The sequence below is a fragment of the Neofelis nebulosa genome, chromosome 1, assembly GCF_028018385.1.
Source record: "Neofelis nebulosa isolate mNeoNeb1 chromosome 1, mNeoNeb1.pri, whole genome shotgun sequence".
In the NCBI taxonomy this organism is placed as follows: Eukaryota; Metazoa; Chordata; class Mammalia; order Carnivora; family Felidae; genus Neofelis; species Neofelis nebulosa.
Window position 1 is genome coordinate 7,112,276 of NC_080782.1, and position 16,242 is coordinate 7,128,517.

Genomic DNA, 16,242 nt, shown 5'->3' on the forward strand with positions numbered 1-16,242 from the left:
GGTTTCCAGAAACCAGGAAGAGTCATTTGGGGAGTGTAGTTTCCTGACAGCAGATGCTGACGATATTCAACTGGTTTCCCACCAAACCAGGAGAACTCTATGGAGAATGTAAAGGCTTCAGAAGCAGGTACAGACGAAAGGTAAAAGCCAGGCCAAGCGGACGGGAGTCCACAGGATGAGGCAAAGTGAGCAATGGCTGACATCCTGGGAAAGAACGGAATATAGAAATGGGAAGAGTTAAGTAAGAAAGGTCACTGGGGAGAAGACAACAGAAGAAGGTGACAGGACGTAGCAGCACCTACCTTCATGGGTGGGGAGGAAGAACTTGAAAATTTACTTACAAGGAATCAAAAAAGTTCCACAGAGCTTGAGAGACAAAACAGCACCGTCAGAGTTAGAGGGTGAAGACTGGTCTCCAGGGGTCGGTGTCTCATCCCATTGGTGGCCTGGAGCTCCCTGAGATTTAAGGAGCTTTCCATGCGTGAGTGTGGGGTCTCATCTCCAAGGAGCCCACCAGCAGGAAGAGCAGTGGGAGCAAATGCCAACCAGGAGAGTCTGGATTGCAACAGCGCAAGGGAGACATGTTCCAAGCCGGACAAACAAGATGGTGGTGGAAACAGAAAGGGACGGGGCACACTTGGGCTTGGTATAGTGGGGTGAAGGTGTGGCAGCTGTGTGAGCACAGAGAGAAACAGACAAACAGCACGGTCACGTGTCAGCCTCTCATTTGTGGGAACATGGAGGCATGCTTACTTCCGGCCAGAGAGAGCTGGTAAGTCGTGGCAGGAGAAGCCTCTGGAGGCAAGAACCAATGAGGTACATGCTTTAGCTTCTCTAAAGAGAAACTCTTCACATAGAAGAGTAGTCAGTGGACCTAAACAGCCCTCACTCTTTCTCCTCTTCTCAATTTTCGTTAGGTTTCCCTCTTCCAAAGTCATGGACTCTCTTATGTGCAGGGGAGAAAGGAAAGCAATCTTCTAAGTAAGAGAGTGGGACCTCTAGGTAGGAGCACCAAAACAAAATTGAGGGCGCAACAGATTAAAAGATACAACAGATGAGAAGAATCTGGCCTCAGGAGGCATGTGCAAACAAACACACAGCCTTGCAGCAAGTAAAGCATCACGGCTACTCAGTGATCATTAACATAAGTGTTGGTACCTGGAATGTTCCAAGAGTGGGGAGCCATTCCAGAACACGTCTGGAAGAAAAGAAAACTCACCACCTCAGAACCCTCAGCCCTGGATTCAAAACAGCCACGTGTACCTTCTCTCACTGTGCACAGATTGAGACGTAGAATTCCACCTCCCGTTTCCAAGCCAATTCATCAGCCTTTAAAAGGTATGGACTACCCGGGCTCCTTACCTTCTTTTTCGCTTTCAAACACAAAACGAGCAATAAACAGATAGGGAGAGCAAAGGAAAATCTTGCTAAATATGCTTATGAAACACTTGACTTTTCATAAGAAGAACAGCAAGGGAGTTACCATCTCCCCACGGCGAAATCCACCAGCGTGCACAAATACTTTCTCATATTTGCCTAGAGCGGGCCACCGCTGAAAACACTCAGCATGTTAGCAGAGCTGAAGATGTACCGCAGGAGAGCCTGAAAACTCCACGTAGCATAGAACTTCTGACCCGTGTCAACACGTGATGAATTTGGTGCATTTTAAAGTGGTCTACCAGGAGCCTTCCTTTTTTCTCTCTTGTTACGGCAGTCCCGAGAAAATAGCTATAGCGGGATAGGTGACCGTGTCACCCACTGCAAGGGAGGTCAGAAGGGAAATAGAGATTGCTAAGCTAGCCAGCTCTGTCCCTTTTTGTCTGAGTTTTCACTCACAGATCCACCCGAAGGGAGTCTGCTCAGAGGCAAAGCCCTGAGAAGCCCCAAGCACTGGATTCTCTGCAACATCAAAGAAGTAGGGTCCCTCTGACCCCAACTAAGATGTGCTCCGGACAGAAGTGACTCTTGTTAAACCACCCACTGGGTTTCCAGTGTCTTTCCTGCTCACAAACAGCAACGGGGATCAGAAGTTAGTTGCTTGGATGACTCTGTTTGTTCAAAAAATTTTATTAATTTATGGATAAAATATCTCACAACGGACCAGCCAGTGGTTCCTAATTTCTCTAGTCCCCTACACACAGCTAGCTTTTGCCAAATAACAGCTGAACATTTCTGAGGTTTTACTGGCTCCCTGGATCTCTAGTATCATAAAGCATTGAAAGTCACAGATGCATTTCATGATGCATTAAAAATTAAGACTTTAATTTTTCCCATGACTGCTCACTCTCATTTTGCATTTAAAACTAAATTAATAACCCGGCAATATTTCTCTATAAATGATCGATTTTTCCACAGACCTAAGTCTCTGTGAAAAGAATTGCCTTTCATAGCCCCACATAGACTAGATTCTCAACACTGTATTGGTTCTTGTCGTATCTTTTCATGGTACAAGTACATTCTGTTCTGGTTTGGTCTGTGGTAGTTTCTCCCTGCAACCTCTCACAGCCTGAACCAGTCAGAACCCTGTCCCAACCATGTTCTCCCCGCTTTGCTCTAAGTGACCGTCCCTTTGCTGGGCCATACTGGAATAATCAAATCTCTTGGCACAAGAAAAACTGCACATACACTGGGCCCCCGCCCCCATACTATTAACTTTTACTCCAGGAAAGAGCCAAGAGAACCCATTAGGGGAGGGGGATGACTTTTACAGAGGCAGTACTTTGGCTCATCACAGGACTAAGCAAACACACCCGCGGAGATGAAGACAAATGTGATCAATAAAAATCTTATGGTAAAAAAATAATAATAAAAGCCATATAATAAGCTCCCATTGGTTCCTGGGATTCTTAATTTTGATAATGCGGTGGGCAGAGTCTACTGTGGTCCCCATGGTCTCACCTCCTGGAAATCACAGCTTGTGTGATCCACTCCCACTCAGTGTGTGTGTGCGCGTGTGTGTGTGTGTGTGCGTGCCTGTGCGTGTACGTCGGGGATGGGGGGATCTGTGACTTGCTCCTAACCAACAGAATATGGCAAAAATGACAGGATATGACTTCCATGATGGGGCAACATAAGCCTGCAATGTCCCTGTTTTCAAGAAAACTCCCCCACCCTGCTTTGAGGAATTAAGCGGTTGGGCCTGAATGGCTTAGATGGCGAGGGATTCAGGGAGCTTCTGGCTCATGGCCTCGGCTGACAGCATCCAAGGAACTGAATGCTGCCAACAACCATGGGATTTGGGAAGCACATCTTCTCCAGTCAAGCCTCAGATGAGACCACAGCCACGGTCCGCGGCACATCGCAGCCTTGCGAGATCCTGAAGCGAAGGACCCATGTCAACGTTGTCCAGGCTACAAACCCAGAAACTGTGAGACAATAAACACAGAGTGCTTCGGGCACTGAGTGAGTGCGAACACTGCTACGTAATGACCCCTAAGCAGACGTTCATACCCAGACATGCAATGCTACTGTTGAAAACACCTGAAAAATATGAACATGGCTTTGGGACCAGGGAATGGGGAGAAGCAAGAATTTTGAAGAGCATGGTAAAGAGACTTGGAGGATGCTACCAGTGAGGCTTTAGAAGGAAAACAGGACGGGGCGCCTCGGTGGCTCAGTCGGTTAAGCAGCCGACTTCGGCTCAGGTCATGATCTCGCGGTCCGTGAGTTCGAGCCCCGCGTCGGGCTCTGTGCTCACGGCTCGGATCCTGGAGCCTGTTTCCGATTCTGTGTCTCCCTCTCTCTCTGCCCCTCCCCCCTCATGCTCTGTCTCTCTCTGTCTCAAAAATAAATAAACGTTTAAAAAAATTAAAAAAAAAAAGAAGGAAAACAGGACAAAGCACTAAAACGCAGTAGCAAAACCAACCCAATTAGCAAATGGACAAGAAACTTGAAGAGACATTTCCAAAAGAGTAGACAAATGGCCGATAAGCACAGGAGAAGACGGTCAACGTCATAGTCCTTAGGGAAATGCAAACCAAAAGCACAAGGAGGTAATAATTACTTCATACCTACCAGGATGGCCATCACGAAAGAAAAAGAAAGAAAAAAGAAAGTAACAAGTGCTGACGATGATGTGGAGAACCTGGAACCCTCACACTCTGCTGGTGGGGATGTACGTGGTGAAGCCACTATGGAAAACAGCTCCTTAAAAAACTAGACAGAAGTACCATATGACCCCAAAACTCCACTTCCAGATTATACACAAAAGAACTGAAACCGAGATGTGAACAGATACCCACCCGCCAGCGTTCACTGCAGCATTATTCACAGTAGCCAAAAGGTGGAAATAACCCACCTGGCAATTGATGGGTAAAGAGATAAACACATTAGGATACAGCCATACGGTCGGGTGTTACTCAGCTTGCCGAGGGGAATGAAGGTCTGACACACGGTCCAGCATGCCTGAACCTTGAAAACATGATGCTAAGTGAAATCAGCCAGACACAAGGGTGCAAATAGGAGATGATTCTCCTTACGTGAAATATCTCAAAGAGGCAAATTCATAGCGAAAGAACATAGATTAGAGGTTACCGGGGGCTGAGACGAGGGGAAAAGGGGGAGTCACTGCTTAAAGGTCCCAGTATTAGGATGACGAAAAAGCTTTGGAAATAGTGTTTTAGTTACACATTACAGTAAATGCAATTAATGCCACTGAATCGAACACTTTAAAAAGGGCTAAATGGAAAATTTCACGTTAACTATATTTCACCACAACCAAAGTTGGAAAGAAAATAGGAGCCTGTGGTTGCAAACTGGGGGGAGGGAGGACCTTGTGAGGCAAGGCAGAAAGCTACCCAGGCTGTCGCTGCGGTTTCTATGGAAAGCGGGACACGTCAGCGTGAAGTGAGTTACACAGCCAAAGAAATTTCCAGGCAAAGTGTTGGAGGTGCTGCCTGGTTTCTTCTTGTTGCTTATGGCAAAACGTATGAGGAATGAAAAAAAAAAAAATGAGGGAAGGAATAACAAACAAGAAGGGCCAGGGCAGAATAACTTTGGAAATTCTGAGTCTCTCCCGATGACAACGAATGCTAAAATTAAGAAATAGCTTCTGAGCACTGTCAGGAATGGTTGGCAGAGAGGGAAAATCCGCACGTGTGACGGTACAACCTTCTGCTAAAACCTCAGAAAGGCCAAAGGATCAGAGTGGTTTCAGTTACACGGGGGATGCTCTGAGGCGGTCAGGAGCAAGGGTGTGCCTCACAGATGGTCTCGATCATAAGCAGGCCCCAGGGTGTGGTCCCTCAGCCATTAGGAGGATCCCCAGCTGGAGAAGGGCTATCTCAAAACGATCTGTGGGTGTAGATTTGTTTATGAGAGTAAACCTCAGAGAAATCCACAGAAGACCCATAAGGGATATTTCCGCAGAAATACCAGCTTGCGCGGAAACGTACAGAGCAAAGTCCAAATGAAATGAATACTGGAATCCAGAATTCTACTGGCAGGAAACAGGTTGATAAAACTCCCCAGCCGCAAGCACATGCTAACCTTCATGAGAACGGAAAGATGATTCAGGAAGCAGCAACGAGAGCCCAGAAGGCAAAGCCAAGAACCGTGCAGAATTATGCACGGGCCTTGAAACTTAATCGAGCAACTCCCAACACATGTTTGGCTACATTTCAGAATCTCTATGGAGCAGTGATGCTTCTGCACTCTCATTCGCCCTCCCCTTTGAACAGAAATGTCTATAGCTGCTACCTTTCCCCTGTCCCCCCATCACACATTGGGTGGGCTGGTGGCGCAGATATCTCGTCTCTGAGTTTAGAGGAACAACTGCCAGGGCGCCTCATTCATATCTGAGGCTGACTTAAACGATAAGGTTCTGGAATATTCGGAGATGATTTAATGGTATAAAACTTTTAGGGACCTTGGGAATTGGTGAAATACATTTTGCATGTGGAAGGGCCACGGATGACTGAGGGACATATAACTGACTGTGGCAGATACTCCTAGGTGACCCCAATGATCCTTGCCTCCTGGTATTCATGCCCCGTGTAATGTCCCCTCTTGAGTATAGACAAGGTCTGTGACTTACTTCTAACCAACGGAATATGGCAAGATGACGGCATGTCACTTTGCAATCGCACTGCGTAAGACCATCCTGATCATCCTGCCAGGAGACTTTCTTCCTTGCTGGATTCGAGGAAGACAGCGGCTGTGTTGGGAAAACTCGTTTGGCAAGGAACAGGGTCTCCATTTGACAGTCCACACAGGGCTAAATGCTGACAACCAAGCCTATGAGCGTACAAGTAGCTCTTTCCCCAGTCGGTGCCCAGATGAGACCACAGCTCTGGCTAAGCAGAGAACCCAGGTAAGTTATACTGAAACTCCTGACCCAGTAAGACTGTGAAGGAATAAATGTGTGTTGTTTTAAGCCACGCTCGGTTTTTGGAACTATGGTTACCCAGGAAGAGGAAACTAATGCAGAAAAGGACACCTGCATTTTGATAGTATTTACGTAGAGGTCCACTGCTTCATCCTTGTTGGTGCTTTCCACTTGGTTCTTGGTACTCAAGAACATCATTTTCCAGTAAATTTTAGAAAAGAGAAACAGTGTCCACACCTTCCAAGGTACATGTAAAAGATAAGGTCGGTTATTTTCTTTACCCAGTACTTCAGAAAAAATGATGCGAATATTTCTGAGACTTATGTTGCCATAAAGCTTCCATCCACATCCCAGACATTCTGATCCAATGAAGTCATCAACCCTAATCCTGGCCTTAACTTAGGGACTTTTCTGGGGGAATCAATATATTCACTCGAGGCCACTCAGGGGTTCTTTAGGGTCGATGGTGTTGAAAGCAGAAGGGTGCAACGGTGTAACCCGGTACATGCCTAGTCATGTGTCTTTCATGGAGACCAGAGTCTCCCCAAGTTTTGAGTTTAGTTCTCAAATATGCGTAAGGGATGGTGTTCTCACAGGTGGAGAGGCCTCCCACCGAAGACAACAACCAAAAAATCTCAGAGCTGTTTGCCGGTGAAAACAAAGAAACTGACATCGTATGTACTCGTTTTTCTAGATTTCATTAGTCTCTTGATGGCTTGATTAGCCCCTAAGAAGGGCTGTTCAACAGGGAAGCTTCAATTTTACAGAGTCCCTGTTCTCACCATCCACACATTGACTAGGCAAATTCAAATAGTCTTCCATTAACCAAATATGTCTTTTGCCCAAATGAGCAGGTTATTTTTTTTCCGTAAAAAGGGAACATTTTAAGCGGCAGTCCCCCAAACACAGTCTTCCCTGAAAACATCGCTTTACCAACAATCGTGAAACGCATACAGAACACGCATACATGTTAGCCACAGAGTTAAATGGCAGCTTCCTTCCTGTGCGCTCAGCCTAGGAAAGGTGCCAACGGGAATAAGATTTGCAGGGGTGCTACGACTGGGGGGCAGCTTCACACTGATAAAGGTGGCATTGCCTGGAAGGGCTGTATTATGTGACGGTGTATGGCATTTTAAAACTTCTGACCAGTTTTAAATCTTGTGAGGTTAGAGATAGCAGGGAGACAACGCGGACCATAATCGGTCCTCCCGCTTATCAACTGGTGCCGGATGGGAAAAAGTAGGTTTGTGTAAGACTATCTCGGGACTACTTCAGAAACAACCAACCTCGCTTTGTGAAAATCATCTTTCCTTTTCCTCTGGGTCAAAAGGGATGAAAACTTAATTGGTGATTTCGGCACACAGCGACGAAAGAAAGGAACGATTCTCCCAGGTTGTTTTGAGGTGGTAATGAACGCCTCGCAGGGAACTATCTGTACAAGTAAACCTGTTGGTTTTGTCTACATAAATATTGATTGCGTAGCAAATAACCGCATGCAGTATTTTTATGAAAGGCTCACAGTGAACCCATATCGCCAGATACAGTCCTCACTGCATTTTCATTAAAAGGTATCGCAAGCCATTTTGTTTCACAGGGGTCAATGTAACACGCTTCTGTTAGTGTGACTGATGTGAAATTCACCTGCTTGGATTTTCCCCAACAATCATGAACTAGAACGTACATTAAATACGCAAGAAAGAGCCAACCATCACAACTGTAGATTATGTGAAGCCAAAGCCAAATGTCTGTTGCTACGAAAAGCTCCCCGAGGAGCTGAAGGCTTAGAGTCCACCCTGGAAAAGGATGCCGCTCTGGGCTATAGAGCCGCCTCCCTGAGAGGATCGGTTAGTAGAGGGGCATGAGGTTATAAATGTACCCAGATCCTGAAGACGTCCTCACCCCGCTCCGGCTGCTTGACTTCGTTCTGATGCAAAACCCTACTGCATCTGACCACTGCCATCCGGACCCGGGGCCGTCTTAGGTCCTACCTGGAACCGCGGGTTTGGAGACTGGGTCTGGTTGGATTTTAACAAGAACGGATTTTCCCCAGCGCACTCTCTTTCTGAGTCCCCAGGGAGACCAGCACCGAGGTGCCCGCTGTCCCCACACCTCCGCTCCCTTGGGGACTGCTCAGCCAGTCAACTGTGCAGGCACCAGGGTGGTAGTGAGGCGGTCGACACGGGGCTTTGATCAAAAGTAAACGATGTCGGGAAAGGAACAGGACGATCGGGCTCGACAGAAAGGGATGCCACATACAAGCTGAGCTCCGTCCCCGACTAAAGCCGCAGGGGGTTGGGCCGCACTGGAATGGCAGGCAGCGTGGGGATGGCGGTGTGGGGGCAGGGCGGTGCCTACCTCTCCTCGCGGTTCTGTCCCACGCACACCCGGCCCCCGTGCCGGGGGGTGGGGTTGCTGCAGGATCGCTGGCGCACCTGGAAGCCGATCCCACAGGTGGTGCTGCAGGGAGACCACGAGGTCCAGGGGGTCCAGCCTCCGTTCCTGGGGAGAGGAAGCAGCAGCGGGGTCACGGGGTCGAACTGGCGCAGTCCATCCCTGCGTGCACCCACCTCCAACTGACTTCCCGTGTCCGCCCCCCCTCACCCCCGCCGTGGACCGCTGGGTTGCGGCTGGGAAGGGAAAGGGAACGGGAGCCATAGGACCCAACCGGATGGGCTGGGTCCCAGGAAATCTGGGTCCCTGGGAGACCTTCTCCTTGGGATCTGATTTCAGGGTCAAGGTTTGTTTTGTTTTCTTTTTGAGAGTGAAGCTTAAAGTGTGCTGTAAATCATTTAAAATGGGCTGTATTAGAAACTACTAATAAGTTTTAGTTAGGAAGACGTTAAACTAATGAAAAATAAGTTTATTTTATTGAAAAGCAATTAGAGATGAATTCCTGAACCTCTAGGTTTTATACTTCTTTGACTTATACTATATAATTTATAATCTACAACAAGTGCACATTTGAACAAAATATCATCTAAAACTACCTATCATGCTTACTTTTAAAATCTATTAATAATGAAAATCAGTAATTCTCTTGATAGCATTCGCATTGATAAAGAACCCTGTAATATCCAAAGCTTTAAAACAAACTATTAAAAATGAAGGAAGCCAGGAACATCTGGGTGGCTCGGTCGGTTAAGTGTCTGAGTCTTGATTTTGGTTCAGGTCATGATCTCACGGTTCATGACATCGAGCCCCATGTCGAGTTCTGCACTGACAGTGCATGGAGCCCGCTTGGGATTCGCTCTCTCTCTCTCTCTCTCTCTCCCTCTCCCTCTCTCTTTGCCTCTCCCCTGCTTGCACACACACACTCTCTCTCCCTCAAAATAAATACATAAATATAATAATTTTTTTTTAATCCTGAAGGAAGTATACTTTAAATTCAGATTCTTGGCTATTTTCTTACAATTTGACAAAGATATAGAGAGTAGAAACAAGGAGTGCAAATTGCACATAACTCTATTTATGTTATTACATATATAATATGATAGGCTTATAAAATATAAAATTAAAATAAAATAAACAGCTTGTATAAAAGTGGTTTATAAAGTTAATTGCCACTGACAGCTAAAGGGATTTTTCTTTTTTGTTTAATATTGTACTTTTCCTTTGAAATGCCTGTGCTCAGCATGTTTGTAATTTAAATATCTCCCTTAGTAGTTAGTTCCTATTATTAAAGAACAAATTGTAGGCATTTTTAAGGATTTATTAAAACATTTTTAAGGATTTATTAAATCCTTAAATATTTGTTAAAATATCTGTTAAATCCAGAATCCAAACTCCCATGTGAATAGTCTACTGCATGTGGAATATATTTCTCTAATGACATATGCATTCTATAGATATGTTATCCTCATCGGATTTTTATTTCCACTGAAAACGACTGATGTTAATTGTTATTTTTCTTTATACATTCTTTTAAAAACATGCGGGTCCACCCCTGTGCCACTGAAGCTCAAGATATAAACGATAATCTGAGTATATAATTTCTAAAATAATTTCAAGTGACAATCCCTCTGAGAAAACTCTTGGTATATTTCATGGTTCTCTATTTTCTGCAACTTCTTCATGATATAAATAAAACAGTGATGCTTTACTGCATAATATTATAAGAAATCGGCTTTATGATAATGTAACCAAGTAATCACAAAAAAAGACAGATCCTTCCAAGTTGCCCATAAAGGTAATTAGAATCTTATACCCTGTTACCTACACAATTTTTTTTAAAGATCCAAATAATTCATTGGATTCTATACAAAAATGGCCATTTTAACATAAATAAAAGGATCTTTTTACTTCCAAAGTTTCTTCATATGTTAGCAAAATTGTCAGTGAAGGAAAACATTTCTTCCGAAATTGTTCGGAAATTCTCCATTTCCTAAACCTGTTAACAAACATGACATTTTGTGATATACTCTACTTACGATACAGGGGGCGCGTGGTATACAGAGAAGTGGGTTAAATGGAAGTGGATATAAATAACAGAAACATAGCGAGTCAGGAAATACATGAGAGCAACCGTCTACGTGCACCCGGCTTTGCAGTCCTGGTCAATGTTGCTCCGAAGCACACGTTGTGGTACACAGCCCCTAACCAGCACCAAGTAAGCATGGATCAGCTGATGAGCCATTTCGAGGGTGGAATCAGTCCAAAACGACCCACTCGTGCATTGAAAGCACCACTAAAACGGGTTCCATTCTTCAATTACTAAGCGGAAAATCACGGCTAATTACATTACAGGTCTGTTTAGAGGATGAGGGTCAACTGGAACCAATGCCAAAGAGATAGCCACAAACAAGCTGCGGTCATGCACTTGATGGTCCTTTCTTTCCCACTGAACAGTGTAAAAAAGAATATCCATCACCGATCATAATCTTCAAACGGTAACAGCTCTGTAACTTTTAGACAGCGTCTGCCATGCCTCGATGGAAACCACCTGAGTTTGGTGGAAAGAGCGCCCCGTGTAATGCCATGTGGACACGCCTCTGTTTTCCGTAACAACACAAATAGTCTAATCTGTGTAGCCCTGCGGTCTCCTACCAACCTCGTGGAGTGACCTGGGCTGGCCTGAGAAGGGGAGCGGAGGGCAGAACGCACCCTTGCACCTCTCCCTTCCTCCCCCAACAGCTTCTCCTCTTGGGCAGGAAGCGCCCTGGCGCTCTGGGCTCTCCTAGTGAGCGATCGCAGATCTGCAGTGTCAGGGATGACATAGAGGACTTGCCCAGAGGTTTCCGCGTTCCAGATACCCTCGTGGAAACAACATGATGCTTCTTAGAAATACTGTAAATTAACAAGCAAGTGAGGAGGGAGCTTGGAGACTGATTTGAGAAGCCTTCCTGATGTTTGTTTTAAAATATAAGATGCTGCTGTGGTCACGGCACTGAAGGTGCAGGGGAGGGGAGCAAACTGACTATAGTGAAATAAACAATCTGGCAACAACAAATTAATAGGCAGGGGAAACAGGAAATCAACCCAGTGAATCATTGATGAAATCGTTCTCCTGGTTATTCGGTACTGGGATGTTAACTCAGTTGGGGTGTTCTGGGCTCAGGTCGACTAGAGAGCAGAACAGAGCTGTCTGGCAAGGACTTGGCTTCTTCCATCCCCCAGCTACCGTCAAAGCCCCCCCGGACTGCGGCCCTAGCCTCTCCAGCTGCTCAGGGTGCTAGGGGCTCAGAACTGCAGCTGAGAGGATCTAACCACCATCAAGGGCTGTCCCAGCTACGGGGCTCCCCGTGCATTCAGCTGAGTCCTTTTTCAGGGCTGCAGCCCACAGCAGTCCTCCCTTGGCCCTCTTTCCTTCCTGCCTGCCCTCACAGGTGTAGGCGCTTGGGACATTCCCCAGTCTCCATCCTGCACACGAGTCTCTGTGTCCTGACCAACCCAGGTCAGGCACAGGCTGTGTTTGCTCTTAGCGAAAAAGTTCCATAAAGGGAGGTATAGGTAAGAAAAATGGAAGGCTGTAGAAACCTATTTCATTTAGATGACAAACTCCTGTCAAGGATCCAGACCTTCCCTGGACCTTCTGCCTTCCTACTGGCTAGTTTTGTTTCTCTCTCTCCTCCCTCTCTCCATGGCTCCCTCTCTCCTTCCCTAAGAATTAGAATTCAGAAGTGACACGGTGTCATGAGGATGCACATTCAAACGTTTACTTTAATTGTAAAATGAAACCCTATTTTCCAGATCCATTGTCAGTCTGACTCGGCCCTGCTTTGAAAGTCTGGCTTAGCTAATTCCTTTATATCGTGGCTTTCATTTCATACGTTGAATGACCTCAATCTGTAGCTCCAAGGTGTTAAGAAAAAAAATATTTAAATGATGTGATGTGATAACAGCATTTAATCAAAGACATACTTGCAAAATGTATTGAACTAGCAATATTTTGAATTTCCCAACACTTCCACTGAGTGAAACAAGGTGCCTATAAAGAATAACAGGTTTAATTGGAAGCCTCTGATCAGCCTTCTTAAAGGCTTTCTGATGCACTCTGCACACACTGAGGAAGTACTGGACAGTAGTGAGTAAGCAAAAATGGGGGTCTGCAGGTTAGGTGCTTGGCTATATTTCGCTTCGAACAAAATTGAAGGCCAACATAAACAGGTTATCAACTGATAAAGGGCAATAACAGCAATCTTTGGCATGAGATCACCATGCTTTCGGCAGGTAACTTCGAAAGAATCCAGAGAACTGCGTGGAAATGCTATGATCTTATATTTCCATCTACTTACAGGAGTCATACCTGTCCGTACTTGTAGACAGAAAAATAAAAATGTAAGAATGGAATCGATGCTAAGCCTTCCCCAAATCGGGCAAGAAATTGCACTCATGCCTAAAGAGGAAAAGTAGGTGGGAGTTTTAAAAAAATTGCCTGAACGTAAGAATTTCCAGTGAGATCTCACATTTTAAGTGTGAAAAAAATATTTGTCAAAATGTGTAATATTCATGTATTTGAGATTCATCGTATGGCAATTTTCAAAACATATATTCAAAATATTTCATCATAAAGCCTATGGTTATCAGAAATACAAATTTTGTTTTTGAATTCCATGCATGTAATTTGTTATTCTGGTAGTTGCAGAGAAGCATGATATGGTGACCAGTGTAAGACTTTTCAACATAAAAACGTAATATGTTAGGATACGATTCTATAAGGGAAAGAGAATAAAAATAGGAAATTAAAGAAGGAAAACTGTAAATTCTCTGAATGTTAAGTTAGACCTGTTCATCAATTTCTTAAAGGGGCAGGTGGCTATCAAATCACTAAAGCGTTTAGAGCCCATAACACATTTAAACAGGGACGTAACAGAAATCACATCTTTGCAACTACTAAAACTTTTTAAATATTTATGTATTTTGCGAGAGAAGGAGAGAGGAGCAGAGAGAGGGGAAGAATCCCAAGCAGACTCCACACTGTCAGCACAGAGCCAGATGCGGACGGGGCTCGATCTCACAAACGTGATCATGGACCTGAGCCGCAATCAAGAGTTGGATGCTCAACCCACTGAGCCACCCAAGCACCCCACGAGTACTAAAACTTTTGATGAAAAACAATTAGATGCCGATCTACGAGTATTTGAGGGGCAATCTAGTGTATCAACGTTATTTGAGGGGGGCTGATGAGCGGCTGCTCATGAAGACCACTGCTTCAGGAAACTCGAACTGTCCAAAGACATACATACACGGTGAACGTGCCATGCACACGCGTGGGCACGTGAGCTCTGGCTGCGACCCCAGATCTTCCTTTCCAGCTCCAGGAATATCAACCCCACGGGCAGCCTCCGAAACTACCAGAACCGTCCCCCTCGTGCTCATGCCTCGGAGGAGGCTGCTGCAAAACAGCACATGTCGTTTCCTGCATCTGCACGAGGGGATGCTTAGGACGTGGGCTACTGGGGATAATTTGCGTTTGATGCGGGAAGTGAGGTCAGGATTGGGCGAGCTGACGCTGTGTATGCACCTCTGACCTCACACGGCCTGGGAGCGAGGCCGGGGGCTCTCTTGCCTGTAGCTTCTGCCTTGATAGCAGAGGCTGCATTTCTCCGGCCCGACTAAACATCGCCAGAAGCATCACATCTGCTTCATGAGCACCTCGGCGTGTGTCCATGTCAGCGTGCCTGAGGGACAGGGAGCTGCGACTCCATCATTTGCAAGGACTGGCTGTGTCACAGTTTTCTGGGTGTGGCCAAATCTGACTTCAGACTTGCTTTCATCCTCAGGAGGCACCTAGTGGCCAGGGCGGGGTGGAGGGCCTATGGCACTCATGTGCCCCTAGCCACTGGGGTCCCTGATGCTGGCAAAGGAAATGGAGGCCCGCGAACAGCCGCCTGGATTAGGCCAGTTCACAACGAATGTATCGTGTTCTACCGGTAGGGGCTATTGCCCTACGTGTTCCAGAAAAGGACTTTGATTGCCATGGACGTTTCCCTCAAACAAGACAATAACATTGTGCACACTGCAAATATGTTTCCTGATCTCATGATGAACACATTAAACACGTTTACATTTACAATCTCACTTATAATTTAAAATCTCCTCCCAGGGGCGCTCGGGTGGCTCAGTTAAGCGTTCAACCTTGGCTCAGGTCATGATCTCACGGTTCCTGGGTTCGAGCCCCGCGTCGGGCTCTGTGCTGACAGCTCAGAGCCTGGAGCCTGCTTCCGATTCCGGGTCTTCCTTGCCCCTCCCCCATTCACCCTCCGTCTCTCAAAAATAAACATTAAAAAAATAAAAATAAATAAATAAAATAAGTAAAAAACTAAAACCACACCTCCTTCAGTAGATCACATAACTTTTAAGTGGTAAGTGCACCTGTCCCTTGCCACCTCCCTCCCGAAAAAGGGAGATGCACACCGAAGACGACGTCCCCCTGCTCTACGGTCCGCCCGCACACGGGGGAGGGCACCAGTGTCGGGAGGGACACACCTGGAGCAGTTGGCGATCTCCATGCGGGGGCCCTCGCACTCCCAGCCTCCGCACTGCGGGGCTGGGCTGTCGCAGGAGCGGGTGCGACACAGACAGGATCCCACGGCGCTGCCATCGGAGTGCGTACAGGGCGTCCACGGAGACCACGCGCCGAAGTGCCCGTCCACGGTGAGATTCCTCGTCTAGGAAGCAGACACAAGAGAGGAGGTCAGGAAGAGTTAGGGCTGTTAACAGAGAGAAAAACTGAAAGGTCTCTCACAGTACAATCAGAGCACGTTGAGAATATTTTGATGTTGAAGTTCAAGAGGGATGAACAGGGAGGGATTTCAAAGTAAGGCCGCTGAGGTCATTGGTGGGGGCCATGATGGAGAAGAAGGGAGGGGTGGAAGGGCAACGGGGGAGGGGAGTGAAGGATGTCAAGGGCTTGGCCATCAGCCGACCACAGAATTGTCCACTAATGCGAGAAACCCAAAGAACGAGCAGAACTGGAGTGAGAAATCACAGATGTGCAACTGTTGAATTTTTATGTCCCGTAGAAGAAAGATTGGCCAATTCGTTTCATTTAAGACCTGGCCCAGCTCAAATGTCAGCCAGCGCAAACTGCCAACATTGAATTTTTGGCCTATTGAAGTAGCCGGGACTGTAGTAGCCGGTAGGCATATCCCGGTCACAGCCACACGGTAACCTGCTGGCAAGGAAGGGCCTGGCAGGAACCCGCTCCCGCGGGTCGGGGCAAGGAAGGGGCTCTGAGCACTGAGAGGGGTGTGTGGGCCTAGAAGGGGCCGTCCAACCAGCACGCCCGACCTGGGAAGGCCGCTGGGGACTGTGCCCGCTGCCGCCTGGCTTGGCTGCATGGGGCTCCCCACGGACACGGACGACTGGACGACATCAGGTCACCTCTGACAATAGAGCCCAGGGTGGTCCGTGAGTCCAGGGACCGAGTCCTCAGTCACCCTGCAGGAAAAAGCAGCCTGACCCTGAACGGCCGGAAG

At 46.7% G+C, this 16,242-nt stretch overlaps 1 protein-coding gene across 10 annotated transcripts in view; it reads right to left on the reverse strand.

Moving 5' to 3' along the window:
• Positions 1-16,242, reverse strand: part of SEMA5A (semaphorin 5A) — a 478,983-nt gene that overhangs the window by 66,937 nt on the left and 395,804 nt on the right. For all 10 annotated transcript variants that reach the window (XM_058715471.1, XM_058715413.1, XM_058715424.1 and 7 more), the window contains 2 exons: positions 15,251-15,432; positions 8,681-8,824 (listed from right to left, as the gene is read on the reverse strand). In XM_058715471.1, the coding sequence (XP_058571454.1) occupies positions 8,681-8,824; positions 15,251-15,432 (326 nt within the window). The remainder of the gene's footprint in view (positions 1-8,680; positions 8,825-15,250; positions 15,433-16,242) is intronic.